At 48.0% G+C, this 16322-nt stretch overlaps 1 protein-coding gene across 4 annotated transcripts in view; it reads right to left on the bottom strand.

Annotated features, from left to right (window-relative positions):
* samd11 (sterile alpha motif domain containing 11) overlaps positions 1–16322 on the bottom strand; it is a 338469-nt gene that overhangs the window by 189634 nt on the left and 132513 nt on the right. For all 4 annotated transcript variants that reach the window (XM_070861033.1, XM_070861034.1, XM_070861036.1 and 1 more), the window contains one exon: positions 11115–11239. In XM_070861033.1, coding sequence (XP_070717134.1) covers positions 11115–11239 — 125 coding nt within the window. The remainder of the gene's footprint in view (positions 1–11114; positions 11240–16322) is intronic.

A 16322-nucleotide genomic window follows, 5' to 3' on the forward strand; every position in this document is an offset into this window, starting at 1 on the left:
TCCTTAAGTACTCTGGGATGCAGTCCATCAGGCCCTGGGGATTTATCGGCCTTCAATCCCATCAATTTCCCCAACACAATTTCCCGGCTAATAAGGATTTCCCTCAGTTCCTCCTCCTTACTAGACCCCCCGACCCCTTTTATAACCGGAAGGTTGTTCGTGTCCTCCTTCGTGAATACCGAACCAAAGTACTTGTTCAATTGGTCCGCTATTTCTTTGTTCCCCGTTATGACTTCCCCTGATTCTGACTGCAGCGGACCTACGTTTGTCTTTACTAACCTTTTTCTCTTTACATATCTATAGAAACTTTTGCAATCCGTCTTAATGTTCCCTGCAAGCTTCTTCTCATACTCCATTTTCCCTGCCCTAATCAAACCCTTTGTCCTCCTCTGCTGAGTTCTAAATTTCTCCCAGTCCCCAGGTTCGCTGCTATTTCTGGCCAATTTGTATGCCACTTCCTTGGCTTTAATACTATCCCTGATTTCCCTTGATAGCCACGGTTGAGCCACCTTCCCTTTTTTATTTTTATGCCAGACAGGAATGTACAATTGTTGTAGTTCATCCATGCGGTCTCTAAATGTCTGCCATTGCCCATCCACAGTCAACCCCTTAAGTATCATTCGCCAATCCATCCCAGCCAATTCACGCCTCATACCTTCAAAGTTAGCCTTCTTTAAGTTCTGGACCATGGTCTCTGAATTAACTGTTTCATTCTCCATCCCAATGCAGAATTCCACCATATTATGGTCACTCTTCCCCAAGGGGCCTCGCACAACGAGATTGCTAATTAATCCTCTCTCATTACATAACACCCAGTCTAAGATGGCCTCCCCCCTAGTTGGTTCCTCGACATATTGGTCTAAAAAACCATCCCTTATGCACTCCAGAAAATCCTCCTCCACCGTATTGCTTCCAGTTTGGTTAGCCCAATCTATGTGCATATTAAAGTCACCCATTATAACTGCTGCACCTTTATTGCACGCACCCCTAATTTCCTGTTTGATGCCCTCCCCAACATCACTACTACTGTTTGGAGGTCTGTACACAACTCCCACTAACGTTTTTTGCCCTTTGGTGTTCTGCAGCTCTACCCATATAGATTCCACATCATCCAAGCTAATGTCCTTCCTAACTATTGCCTTAATCTCCTCCTTAACCAGCAATGCTACCCCACCTCCTTTTCCTTTTATTCTATCCTTCCTGAATGTTGAATACCCCTGGATGTTGAGTTCCCAGCCCTGATCATCCTGGAGCCACGTCTCCGTAATCCCAATCACATCATATTTGTTAACATCTATTTGCACAGTTAATTCATCCACCTTATTGCGGATACTCCTTGCATTAAGACACAAAGCCTTTAGGCTTGTTTTTTTTAACACCCTCTGTCCTTTTAGAATTTTGCTGTACAATGGCCCTTTTTGTTCTTTGCCTTGGGTTTCTCTGCCCTCCACTTTTCCTCATCTCCTTTCTGTCTTTTGTTTTTGCCTCCTTTTTGTTTCCCTCTATCTCCCTGCATTGGTTCCCATCCCCCTGCCATATTAGTTTAACTCCTCCCCAACAGCACTAGCAAACACTCCCCCGAGGACATTGGTTCCGATTCTGCCCAGGTGCAGACCGTCCGGATTGTACTGGTCCCACCTCCCCCAGAACCGGTTCCAATGCCCCAGGAATTTGAATCCCTCCCTGCTGCACCATTGCTCAAGCCACGTATTCATCTGAGCTATCCTGCGATTCCTACTCTGACTAGCACGTGGCACTGGTAGCAATCCCGAGATTACTACTTTTGAGGTCCTACTTTTTAATTTAGCTCCTAGCTCCTTAAATTCATTTCGTAGGAACTCATCCCTTTTTTTACCTATGTCATTGGTACCAACATGCACCACGACAACTGGCTGTTCTCCCTCCCTTTTTAGAATGTCCTGCACCCGCTCCGAGACATCCTTGACCCTTGCACCAGGGAGGCAACATACCATCCTGGAGTCTCGGTTGCGGCCGCAGAAACGCCTATCTATTCCCCTTACAATTGAATCCCCTATCACTATCGCTCGCCCACTCTTTTTCCTGCCCTCCTGTGCAACAGAGCCAGCCATGGTGCCATGAACTTGGCTGCTGCTGCCCGCTCCTGATGAGTCATCCCCCTCAACAGCACTCAAAGCAGTGTATCTGTTTTGCAGTGGGATGACCACAGGAGACCCCTGCACTACCTTCCTTGCACTACTCTTCCTGCTGGTCTTCCATTCCCTCGCTGGCTGTGGACCCTTCTCCTGCGGTAAGACCAACTCGCTACACGTGATACTCACGTCATTCTCAGCATCGTGGATGCTCCAGAGTGAATCCACCTTCAGCTCCAACTCCGCAACGCGGACCGTCAGTAGCCGGAGGTGGACACACTTCCCGCACATGTAGTCGTCAGGGACACTGGTGTTGTCCCCGTGTTCCCACATGGTACAGGAGGAGCATATCACGTGACCGAGCTGTCCTGCCATGACTTAACCCTTAGATACACTTAAATTGCCGACAACAATGTTAAAAGTTACTGACTAATAAAGAAAAAGAAAAACTACTCACCAATCAGCAGCCAATCACTTACCACGTTGGCTGTGACGTCACCTTTTGATTTCTTTCTACTTCTTTTTGACTTCTCTCAGCTGGAGCTGCACAAGTACGCCTCTCTCGACTCCCGCCTCTCTCGACGCTCCCCGGACTGCTGAGCCTTTTATAGGCCGCTGCCTCTCTCGACTCCCGCCTCTCTCGACGCTCCCCGGACTGCTGAGCCTTTTATAGGCCGCTGTCTCTCTCGACTCCCGCCTCTCTCGACGCTCCCCGGACTGCTGAGCCTTTTATAGGCCGCTGCCTCTCTCGACGCTCCCCGGACTGCTGAGCCTTTTATAGGCCGCTGCCTCTCTCGACTCCCGCCTCTCTCGACGCTCCCCGGACTGCTGAGCCTTTTATAGGCCGCTGCCTCTCTCGACGCTCCCCGGACTGCTGAGCCTCAGATTTACGAAGCTCTCGGGGGTCGGCTGGTTTAGCTTTAGGGATGTTTGGCTAGGGATGGTTTGGCTATCACCCGGCTGGGAAAGCAAAGTGTGTGTGTATGGATAGCCCGCTGACCTTCACCGCCAAGGCCTCTTGGGCGGGTTACCAGGGGGGCTTCCATTGCCTCGCGAACCGTGCACCAGAGGGAGAGCACTGGAGAGAAGAAAGTAACCCTGGGGGTAGATTTTTCAGCTTGCCGGCCAGGCGTAAAGCTGGCGATGTGGAGCAACACGCAATATTCATGTGCCTCACAATCAAAGGGCCAAACTGCAGTCAGACATGGAAAATACTTGGACAGAGGACAACCCTGGATCCAGGGCTTGAATGGTAGCATTTGGCAACTGGAATTCAGTCGGTAGCTCAGAAGGTCATAGGTTCAAGTCCACGACTTGAGCAGTAAAGGTCAGCGCTCAGCTGACGTTCCAGAGCGGTACTGAGGGAGTGCTGCCCTGTCACGGGGCGCCGTCCTTAAACCGAGGCCCCGTACGCCCTCTCGGGTAAAAGATCCCACGGCACTATTCAAAGAAGAAGAGCAGGGGAGTTATCCCCGGTGTCCTGTCCCGATGTTTATCCCTCAACCAACATCACTAAAGGCGATAGATTATCGGGTCATTAAAACATTACTGTTTGTGGGAGCTTGCTGTGCGCAAATTGGTTGCCGTGTTTCCTACCTTACAACAGTGACCACAATTCAAAAGTACTTTGGGACGCCCTGAGGTCATGAAAGGCGCCACAAAAATGCAGGTTCTTCTTTAACTAACTGAAATAAAAGCACTTGCTAATTAAACCAACACCCTCTGTAGACCAAATCCGATTTGAATAGGAAAATGTTACGAGACCAACTGTGCGATCTGACATTGGGCTATGCGGTGTCCCATGATACTGCCCCTCGGTCATGGTGAGCTGGGAGGAGGGCGAATCAGCTCAGAGGGCAGACCACAGCAGCAGAAATATCTCAATTACCGCTGCTGCGATCACTGGCTCCAGTTTGGATCAATACAGCAATTAGATTTGATCAACACTGAGCCCTCGGCCTGAGCATCAAATTCTTTGAGCAGACGCCAAACTCAACCGCACGACTTGAAGCTCGTGTATCTCAGAGAAGTATTGTTACTGAATTTAAGGAACACTTAGCCCAATAATGATTGTGAGCGTTCCGGGCAGTAACAGAACTCCAGCCTCTCAGCAAATAGCAATCAGCTGCCAACATTAACCAGGTTTCCCTTTCTTTTCCCCAAGCTGTACGTTGGCAAAGCTATACTTGATCAAAATTTATTACGGGCAGATGACTTTGGATAAATCGGGTGTCCATCTAAATTATTTAGAGTACAGGAGATTGAGTGTTGATCTGACTGACGTGTTTAAAATGTTAAAAAGGTTCGGTACCATTCAATACTTTTCCCCTTTTCCCCCTTCTTTTCCTTTTCTCTCTATCCCTCCCTGACCACTCTCTCCTGACATCATGCCTCCTTTCATCTCTCCTCTCTCGGATACACTGCCCTCTCATACCCCTAACCCAACCCCTCATTACTCTTCGACCTTCCTACTCTCCTGCCGCCTGTCCTAGGCTTAACTCCCTCCACGATAAGCCAACAGCTTCCCTCTGTGCCTCTCTCGGCATCCCCCGAAGGGCCCATCGAGCACTCGTCGCTGCCTCCTCACGAGCAGCAACCCCAACTGTGCCATCGTACTGTCTCGCCGACCTTTCCGCCCAGAGCGCCGACTGGGGGCTAACCTTGCCAATCTCCTCCCCGTGCAACTCATTCCGCCCCCCCCCTCCCCCCAGCGCTGACCCTGTGGACGCTGGCAATGGGGCAGCCATCACCGACCCTCTCCGCATCTCCCTCCAGAATGTCCGTGCGCTTGCGAACAAGGCCCTTGCCATCCATGAGCTTAGCGTGGATGGTTGCATCGACATCATGACCTTGACGGAAACCTGGTCGAGGGGCGATGACAGCTTAAATGAAGCCTACCCGCCTGGCCATACCTTCCGCCACTTGCCCCGCCCAGATCGCCATGGTGGCGGCGTGGCTCTCATCACCAAATCACACCCCGGTCTGTCCCCCTACTCCCCCTTTGAGCATCTCGTCTCATTCCACCCCTCTCACCTCTCATTTAAAATTCTCATCCTCTGCCGCCCACCTAAATATCATAAAAATGTAATGATGGATCTATCCTCTCTGCTTTCCTCCCTCAGCCTCTGCACCGAATGACTTCTCAGCCTCGGTGATTTCAACCTCCATCTCAATTCATCGTGCTCTCTCCCTGTCTGAGTTCACTAGCCTCCAATCTTCCCTTAATCTCTCCCTCCATGTAAACTCCCCATCCCATATTCACGGCCACCCTCTTGACCTTACCATCTCTCGGGGCCTCGCTACTCCCATCGTGTCAATCTCTGAGCACTTCCTCATATCGCTCTCCACTCACATTCCCCCTCCAATCTCCCCCCCACCCCAGCCCCCCCCCACTCCCCTCCCAACCCTACTTCCTTCTGTATGCGCCCCTGGAAAAGACTCTCTCCCGACTCTTACAACTGCACTTATGAACTCCCTACCGATCTGCTCAACCACACCCTCCCCACCACCTTCGATGTCCTAGTCCCTATTAAAACCATTACTCTCTCTCACCCCGACCGTTCCCTCTGGTATGGCCCTCATCTTCACTCCCTTAAGTCCAAGGGGCGCAGACTTGAATGGATATGGCGGACAACTGGTTTAGCTGTTCACCGCCAGATCTGTCTGGACCACACAAAGCATCATCAGGTCCTGCTCTCGTCTGCCAAAATTGCTCACTATTCCAGAATCATTCTGGAATGCAAAGATAAACCCCGACTTCTAATCTCCACTGCTAGCCGTCTTCTTAAACCCCTCTCCCCTGTCTCCACCCTCACCTCCGACAATAAGTGTGAGGGGCTCATGGACTTCTTTGTCTCTAAGATTGAGACCATCCGTTCAGCCGCCTCAGCCTCTTCCCTTCCTTCCCCTAGCCCACCGACACTCCCTGCCGTACAGCACCGTGGGAGCACTCTCACCGCGCAGATTGCAGCAGTTCAGGAAGGCGGCTCCTTCGTAATGGCAACTAGTGATGGGCAATAAATGCTGGCCTTGCCAGTGACGCCCACATCCCAGAAACGAAACACTGAAGGTTATCATCCAAAGCCCAGCGACCTCGTATGAAATTCCATTCTCTGTTTATCATGGGCGTTTAAATGAAGCCTTTTAAAATAGCTTGATGCCTCCATTAACATAGCAAACAAAGGGGTGTCATATGGAGAGCTGGAGCACCGGGCCCTGGAACGTCATGGGCGGAGGTGCGGCGAATGAGGGTACAGGGCCCAGAAGAGCCGAGGGCCCAGGGGCAGCACGGGCCAGCCCACACTGCGATATGTGCGCGCACTAGGTCCGTGCAGCAGAGCTGGTCTCTAGTCGTCTTGGTTAACCCTTGCCACTGGATAAAGGCCTAGCTCTGTCAAGCCCGTGTGGTGGCTGGTGTGCAACGGCCACCACACGCTAAAAAAATCCACACACAGGGCATCTTCCACCCCCCTCAACTGGAGTTCGGGATCTGGAACATCGGGTCCTTCATGAGACATCTGTTAATTCTCGTGGAAGCAAGTCATCCTCGTTCGAGGGACCGCCTATGATGGTGATGCTATGGATGCATTCGCGAGCAAAGTTTATGAGTTTGCGTTATCGGTGGCCACGTGTATCAGGAAATCAGGAGCACGCAGCCCACAATTCTCCCGCCATTAAGCGGACAGCAGAGACTTGGATTGGTCTTTGGGGTATTAAACAACGGTACAGCACAGCTCTGGTGAAGTGTGTGTACTCTTTGCAAAACATCATAACCCAATCCTTTCTGTTTGCAGAGGCTGACTGACCCATTGTGTATTGGCAGTGTTTTCATGCTTCTGTTTTTTGATATACACCTGGAGCCCGGTTGATTGGTGCGTGTGCCAATGCAAGTGATGCCAAACCAGCTTGCACCATGTGGCCTGCACACCGGGGGCGGTATAGCCTCAGTCACGGTGAGGCCACTGTTTGTCAGCGCTCAAGCACTTTAGGGGGGGGGGGGGGGGGGGAGAGCGGGGTCAACGTTCCTGACCTTTCCTCACCTTGCGAGGGAGCAGATAAAGCTACTGGCACTTCTCGGTACACTTATAACTCGCTGAGCTCCGCATGTGCGCCCAAGCATGTGTGCGCAGCAGAGCAATTCCGTCACTCACCTCAACACGAGGAGCAGCCAGCAGTATAACTCAGAGATGACAACTGAGCATCGCACCCTGCAGGTACTGTTTATCGGTGGTCTAACTGTTGCAGGTTCAGACAGAAAGCACCAGCAAAATACTGGCACATTTCTGTTCCATCATCCTTTCTGCCTGGATACTGTCCCTTCCGAGTTATTCAGATTTTCAGGCAGAAACTTTCGAATCGAGTGACTCCACTCCGAATCGGTACACTGGGGTGATTGGCCGGTTGTGTCGACATGTGCCAGAAGGAAGGATTCTGGTATCTGTCTTGCATTTATATAGTGCCTTTCACAACCTCAGGATAACCCACAGCGTTTTACAGCCATTGGAGTGCTTTTGAAGTGTAGTCACTGTTGTAATTTAGAAATCGCGGAAGACAATTTGTGCACAGCAAGCTCCCACAAGCAACAATATAGTAATGACCAGATAAGCTGTCGTTTTTAGTGATGTTGGTTGAGGGATAAATATTGGCCCAGTACACTGGGGGGGGACGGGACTTCCCCTGTTCTTCTTCGAATAGTTCCGTGGGAATCATTTCCGTCCACCTGAGAGAGCAGACGGTTTAACATCTCATCCGAAAGACAGCACCTCTGACAGTGCAGTGCGGCGCTCCCTCAGCACCAAAGTGGAGTGTCAGCCTGGATTTTGTGCTCAAATCCCTGGAGTGGGACTTGAACCCCTGACGGTGTGACTCAGATGTGGTTTTGCTCCCAATTTGCACCCAGCAAACCACACAGACAGCAACCGAGATGAATAACCAAGTTCATCTGTTTTTTTGATACTTTAAGCAAGCACTGTTGAGCGGGGCACTGTGAGAATCTCCACGTGTTTTCTTCCAATAGTGCCATGGGATTTTTTACATCCACCCGACAGGTGGAAAGGACCTTGGCTTTAATATATATATATATATATATAAAAAAGACGGCACCTCCGACAATGCAGCACTCCCTCAGCGTTGCACTGATGTATCAGCTTAATTTATGTGCAGAGCGTGGGACTTGAACTTTCTGTCTCAGAGGTAAATGTGCTACCAAATAAGCCAAGTCTGATCCTGTCGGAATGAAAGGCTGGCGTTAAGCGTGGGAATCCCAGACGGATTATTCCGTACGATACGCAACGTCCAATGCCAAGTATGTCACGGTGCAATTTAACCAGCTTTCTTTTTTTTTTAAGAACGAATCACGGTCGCTGGAGTTTGCCGGCTAGTTCTGAGCGAGTGTAGTTAACCAGATAGTTCTGATCCAATGTACCTGTATAAGTAATAATGTTTTATTATCGTACCTTGCACACCAGACACACACCGTGTAGGAAAGGGACAGAAATAGAACAACGTATCTTCCAGCTCGCCAGCAGAAACAGTGCCTGTTAGCTTTGCACAAACAACACTGTAACAAGTAAAATACCTCCGAAAACATCCAGGCTGATGCGAATAATTCGTTCTGATGATCAGATTTGCAGCCCAGTTTATTTGAATATTTAAAATTAAAATGGATCGTTATATTTTTATTTATTTAAAAACCCATTACAAAATAGCGGCTTAAGAAATTAACCCTGCAAGTGTTCAACTTCACAGCTTAACAAAGTATTCGACTGTATCGATAATTCACTGCAAATCTACAAAACGCACTGTTTTATGGCGGAAAGATGTGGAACCAGAGCGACTCACTGGGTCTGCAGCATTCAGTAAGTCCCGTAAAACAGAAAGGCATGGGAACTTTGCTGGATCACAGTGCAGTCGAGCCCTTTGAGGGTTAACGCTCCCTCAGTAGCCGAGTGGTGAGGACGTCACGTGGTGTGTCGGTCACCATACACAGCCCAGCAGGTTCCCGGTTCCAATCCAGACCTCTGCTGTGCTGGCTGAAAGCAACTGAGGCTGCAGTGGGTGCGACGATGTCTGGCCCCAGCATGCCTGCCCCAGAGAGACAAATAAACCACTCCTGATCATATGTCCTCACCTCATTCTTTCGACCAAAGTGTGTGAAGTGATACATTTTGGTAGAAAGAATGAGGAGAGAACATGTAAACTAAAGGGTACAATCCTAAAGTGGATGCATGAACAGAGACACCTGGGGGTATATGTGCACAAATTGTTGAAGGTGGCAGGGCAGGTTGAGAAAGCGGTTAAAAAAGCTTACGGGATCCTGGGCTTCATAAATAGAGGCATAGAGTACAAAAGTGTGGATATTATGATGAACCTGTATAAAACGCTGGAGTATTGTGTCCAATTCTGGGCACTGCACTTTAGGAAGGATGTGAAGGCCCTTAGAGAAGGTACAGAAAAGATTTATGAGAATGGTTCCAGGGATGAGGGGCTTCAGTTACGTGGATGGACTGGAGAAGCTGGGGTTGTTATGATGAAGCTTTATGAAACACTGGTTCAGCCCCCACTGGAGTATTGTGTCCAATTCTGGGCACTACACTTTAGGAAGGATGTGAAGGCCCTTAGAGAGGGTGCAGAAAAGATTTACGAGAATGGTTCCAGGGTTAAGGGGCTTCAGTTACGTGGATAGACTGGAGAAGCTGGGGTTGTTCTCCTTGGAGCAGAGAAGGTTGAGAGGAGATTTGATCGAGGTGTTCAAAATCATGAAGGGTCTGGACAGAGTAGATAGAGAGAAGCTGTTCCCATTGGCGGAAGGGTTGAGAACCAGAGGACACAGATTGAAGGTGATTGGCAGAAGAACCAAAGGCGATGCAAGAATAAACTTTTATTCGGCAGCGAGTGGTTAGGATCTGGAATACGCTGCCTGAGAGGGTGGTGGAGGCAGATTCAATCACTGCTTTCAAAAGGGAGTTGGATAAGTACCTGAAAGAAAAAATGTTGCTGGGAAAGGGCAGGGGGAGTGGGACTAGCTGAGAGCTGGCACAGTTTTGATGGGCCGAATGGTCTTCTGTGCTGTAACCATTCTATGATTACTATCCAGTGAGCCCTTCTGGATTGCATGTGTTTTGGTCTGTGTGTGTTGATGTGTGTGTGTGTGTGTGTGTTGGTGCATGTGTGTGTTGGTGAGGGTGTGTGTGTGTTGGTGTGTGTGTATGCGTGTGTATGTGTATGTGTGTTGGTGTGTGTGTGTAGGTGTGTGTGTAGGTGTGTGTGTGTGTAGGTGTGTGTGTAGGTGTGTGTGTTGGTGTGTGTGTATGTGTGTGTGTGTGTGTGTGTGTGTGTATGTGTGTGTGTTGGCGTGTGTGTAGGTGTGTATTGGTGTGTGTGTGTGTGTGTGTGTAGGTGTGTGTGTAGGTGTGTGTGTAGGTGTGTGTGTAGGTGTGTGTGTAGGTGTGTGTGTAGGTGTGTGTGTAGGTGTGTGTGTGTGTGTTGGTGTATGTGTGTGTGTTGGTGTATGTGTGTGTGTTGGTGTATGTGTGTGTGTTGGTGTATGTGTGTGTGTTAGTGTATGTGTGTGTGTGTTAGTGTGCGTGTGTGTTTTGGTGTGTGTGTGTGTGTGTATTAGTGTATGTGTGTTTTGGTGTGTGTGTGTGTGATGGTCTGAGTGTGAGTGAGTGTGAGACTGCGTTGCGCGCACACACGCAATCAATCTCAGTTGTTAACTTTCTCCCGCCCCACGGTCGAACAGCCTGCTAATATCCACCGGCAAAGCCCACACGTTAAGATCGGGCACTTGGATATGGTGGCGGAAAGTAAATGGTAGCCGTGGAATTTCAGCCAGCAAAAGTCCGTGTCCTCGGGAACGGAGGGAGAACTGGAGGAGGACCACAGTCCTCAAAGGGTTAAGTTTTGTCAAATCTGTGATCATTAATGTGCAAAATCCATTTTTGCCGTGCTGCGTCTAAAATCAGAAAGTTAATTGCTGTTTGTGGCCATTCGCAATCTTACCAGCCTGTCCTGGGAGTGAGTCAATGCCGTTTTTCTTTATCTCGTTCCGACTCTGACTCTCTGGCATAACGAGCTGTCTGCTGTGGTGCAAGTTGGAGATGATAGTTGATAGATCACTTTCACGGCTGCAACACAAGAGCAGAGCAGAGTTAGGGAATAGGCGATACATTTTTTTGTTAATAAACACCCTGCCCCTGTATTACTGGGGTAAAGAAGGATTTCTATTCCTGGCGCACTGGGTTAATGGTCCAGGTTGAAATGGAAATCTTTCAGACCATTCCTCTAAACCTATTGTTGAGCGTTTGTTCTTAAATGTGCGACTTGAGACCCCAAGCTATTCAATGCAATGTACTTTCAAACCGAGGGCTGTACCTTTTAAACAAAGCAGAATCTAAATATTAGTAAGATGTTAAGTCGTGTAATTGCTACCTATAATTTCACAGTCCATTAAAATGCTTTATCATTAAAAAAAAACTATTAATTTCCCACGAACACATAATTAGCAGGAACGGCAACATCTTAAGGGATAGGGACACACAATGCTCTACTCACATCACAAAAGCACTGTTGTCCAACCTCACACGGACAGGGCACATCATCTCAGTGAGAGGCTCCAGGACAACTGACCTAACCTGCCATCGCCACACACAACTTTATCGACAACGCACAATCGAGAAAACATTCGCAACCAGTCCGCCACTTTAAATTCTTCCCTCTCCCCCCCTCCCCCCCCCGCCAATGTTCCCTGTTCCAACTGGAGGAGAGCTTTAATCTACCGTCTATCTCTGCTAATCAGATAAGTTCGTGTCGGAAAGTCCCCAGACATTAGGTACGTTTTAAGTATCGTCTGTCTGTGGATTTTCAGCGCACGCAGAACGCCAGACAGTATGGCTTCACTCAAACACCCTCGTCTGCCTCGCCAGACCCCGCAGTCTGTTCCTTTCCCCCACCCCACCCCACCCCCCGCAACCTGCAAGTCCGTCTCTCCCGCACAGACCCACACGTGTAAGCACCCACAGTTAATTCCACAAATGATCTTAAGGTAGAAAAAGGGATTGAAGCAAACTCTGTGCAGATTCATGCATCAGGCAATGTTGCTTCTCATCCCCCACTGAGCTGGCACGTTACATGTATTAATGCACAGTCAGTGTTTTTAAGAAGTTTAAGAGATTATTTCAAAAGGAGTTATTAATCATTCCTAATCGTGCTAATCAATAACTAGACATCAGGGTCACAGGATGAGCCAGGAGAGCTGCCATCTTCGCCCCGATATCCACAGTGAGACACATAATGGATTTTGTCACTGGCACTATTATAGACAATAGTTTACACTTTATTTCAATGATGTTGCAGACACCATTAAGGAAAGAGGGCTTAGAGGAGACTGAGCTGTGGGGGGGAGCGGGGAGCGGAGACGATGGGGCAAATGGCTTCTTTCTATACTAAAATTCCTCAGACTCTATGGAAGAAAAATTCGACAATGATGAACCTGTATTTTCGGGGTAAAAAATAAGTATCGGGGGTGGGGACAAAGTTCGGGTCGCGACCTCTGATGCCAGATGTCCGACAAGGCGGCCATGTGCAGGCGCCCATGGGAAACAGGTGTGAATATACAAATCCAGCCCTCGCGCAATAGGCAAGCAAGTGGGCGGAGCTTGTGACACATATGCTCCGCCCAGTTGTTCCGGGTCTTCATAGAATACTTGAATGGTTGCAGCACAGAAGGAGGCTATTCGGCTCGTCGAGCCCGTGCTGGCTCTCTGCAAGAGCACCTCAGCCAGTCCCATTCCCCCCGCCCTTTCCCGTAGCCCTGCAATTTTATTTCCTTTGAGTACTTATCCAACTCCCTTTTGAAAGCCATGATTGAATCTGCCTCCACCACCCTCTCAGGCAGCGCATTCCAGATCCTAACCACTCGCTGCGTAAAAAAGTTTTTCCTCATGTCGCCTTTGGTTCTTCTGCCAATCACCTTAAATCTGTGTCCTCTGGTTCTCAACCCTTCCACCAAAGGGAACAGTTTCTCTCTATCTGCTCTGTCCAGACCCCTCATGATTTTGAACACCTCGATCAAATCTCCTCTCAACCTTCTCTGCTCCAAGGAGAACAACCCCAGCTTCTCCAGTCTATCCCCGTCACTGAAGTCCCTCATCCCTGGAACCATTCTCGTAAATCATTTCTCACCCTCTCTGAGACCTTCACATCCTTCCTAAAGTGTGCTGCCCAGAATTGGACACAATACTCCAGTTGAGGCTGAATCAGTGTTTGATACAGGTTCATCATAACTTCCTTGCTTTTGTACTCTATGCCTCGCCGTATTTAAGGAAGGATATACTTGCATTGGAGGCTGTTTAGAGAAGGTTCACTAGGTTGATTCCAGAGATGAGGGGGTTGACTTATGAAGATATGTTGAGTAGGTTTGGCCGATACACATTGGAGTTCAGAAGAATGAGGGGTGATCTTATCGAAATATATAAGATAATGAGGGGACTCGACAAGGTGGATGCAGAGAGGATATTTCCACTGATAGGGGAAACTAAAAGTAAGGGGGCACGATCTCAGAATAAGGGGCCGCCCATTTAAAACTGAGATGAGGAGAAATTTTTTCTTTTCAGAGGGTTGTAAATCTGTGGAATTCTCTGCCCCAGCGAGCTGTGGAGGCTGGGTCATTGGATATATTTAAAGCAGAGATTGACAGATTTTTGAGCGATAAAGAGTTATGAGGAGCAGGCAGGGAAGTGGACCTGAGTCCATGATCAGATCAGCCATGATCTTATTGAATGGCAGAGCAGGCTCGAGGGTCAAGGTGGCCTACTCCTGCTCCTATTTCTTATGTTCTTGTGTTATGAAGCTCAGGGTCCCATGACGACCACCAAACGTCTCAAAGCTCTTTACAGCCAATGAAGTACTTTTGGAGAGTAGTCACTGTTGTAATGTAGGAAACGCAGCAGCCAATTTGCGCACAGCAAGCTCCCACAAACAACAATGTGATAATGACCAGATCATCTGCTTTAGTGATGTTGATTAAGGGATAAATATTGGCCCCAGGACACCTCCCCTGTTCTTCTTCGAAATAGTGCCATAGGATCTTTTACGTCCAGCTGAGAGAGCAGACGGGGCCTCGGTTTAAACTTCTCATCCGAAAGGCGGCACCTCTGACAGTGCAGCACTCCCTCAGCATTGCACTGGAAGTGTCAGCCTAGATTTATGTGCTTAAATCCCTGGAGCGGGACTTGAACCCACAATCCCCTGACACAGAGGCGAGTGTGCTACCCACTGAGCCACAGCTGACACAGTGTTTGGGGTTGATTATCAACATTCCAATGCCCTCTTAGGCCAGTCTGCGTATATTTTCACTGGGGGAAAAAGTCATTACGCGACTCAGGAACTACTAGTCTTTTTTTTTTTAAAAACACACAATTTACTCTTGTCCTCGGTATCTATCCATCGTCCCTCTCGATACCTTGGCACCTAACTGTCAAAGCGCATTTAATGAGCACAGTGGCATTTTTAAAACAATCAGATTACATTTATCCCTTGAAATAACCTAATAATTTCAAATACCAGATTAGCATGGGTGAGAGTAAGACGCATAATTTGAAAGGTCAATCAAAAGAGAATCTAGCTTCCAATATAAAACTTAGCACTTGCTGCACACTCAGTTACATTAACTTCAACACCGACCAATAAATCCTTCACTCTACAGGCTTTACAAAAATGACCTGCACACATACATAGCCTTCTTATATCTTCACAAAAGATATTTCACAATTGAAAAAGAATAGATAAATAGAATTCAAAATATAGAATCACAAAAAACATTTATTCAATCATCGCTCGGTTAAAACACAGAAACTAAAATTCAACTTCAGAGAAATTACTTTTTCCTTCAGGATTCAGTTTTACAGAGACGGCTCTTGTGTGGATGCTGGATCGCTCCCGTAATTTCAGCACTGCAGTTGAACTGTAGCGTCGACCTCACTCACACCATTCAGCCGTGTCTGATGACAGCAGACAGCGTGTCCGCATGCTTCGGACTGACACTCAAAGTGTTAAGAAAGTCTCTCGGAGGCAAAGTGGCTAACTGGCCCCATCATTACCGATAATCAGCACGGAGACGGGAGCCACCATTTCAAGGTAATGCTCCAGTCTTTTCATGCTGTACCCCGGCTTCTCATTAATTATCAAGAGGATCCTCTTTTATCAAGCAAAAGAAAGCTACAAGAGTACTGCCATTAGCGAGAGAGTAAAATCTCATTTGCAGCATCTGGGCTACAGCTTCACAATCAGACCGCTGCTCCCATTATTAACCTCTTCAGGTTCTACAGTGCCATTTTTATGCTGGATCAAAGTGGGAAGTATTTATATTCTATCAATCAGGGCCGGAACTACCTAATCCACATGGTTGCGTGTGTGTTAATTGGACTATTCACACATGACCACTCCATTTTCAACACTTGTTTGCTATTCGAAGTGACTTACCATTTTTTATTTTTTCTTGAAATTTAGATTCGGTGATCAATTTTCAAACGCTTCAGAAAGTACATGATTTAAGAACATAAGAAATAGGAGCAGGAGTCGGCCATTCAGCCCCTCGAGCCTGCTCCACCATTCAATGAGATCATGGCTGATCTTCTATCTCAACTCCACTTTCCTGCTCTGTCCCCATATCCCTTAATATCCAAAAATCTATCGATCTCCGTCTTGAATACACTCAACGACTGAGCCTCCACAGCCCTCTGGGGTAGAAAATTCCAAAGATTCACCACCCTCTGAGTGAAGAAATTTCTCTTCATCTCAGTCCTAAATGGCCGACCCCTTATCCTGAGACTGTGACCCCTGGTTCTAGACTCCCCAGCCCGTGGAAAACATCCTCCCTGCATGCATCAAGCCCTGTAAGATTTTTGTATGTGGTCAAAATTTGGATTTGGGTAAAAGAAATAAACCCAAAAATCTTGTCCCTTCAGTAAAATATATATATATATTTTAAACTTTGCCCAGCAATTTTTAAAAACACGAGGAGAGACGACACTTGTTTACCATAATTTCAGTCACTTCACCCTTGGAAGCACGATAAAAGAAAGACTGTTTAGCGCAGTGATTAAAAATCTGTAATTATCGTACGCCATAAGTGCCTAGCTTACAGCAGGTGAGCGTAAGACCTGAGCAGCCGATATGTGAACAGAGATGCACACCAAAGCCACACAGGTA

This window comes from Pristiophorus japonicus, chromosome 18 (genome assembly GCF_044704955.1).
Source record: "Pristiophorus japonicus isolate sPriJap1 chromosome 18, sPriJap1.hap1, whole genome shotgun sequence".
In the NCBI taxonomy this organism is placed as follows: Eukaryota; Metazoa; Chordata; class Chondrichthyes; family Pristiophoridae; genus Pristiophorus; species Pristiophorus japonicus.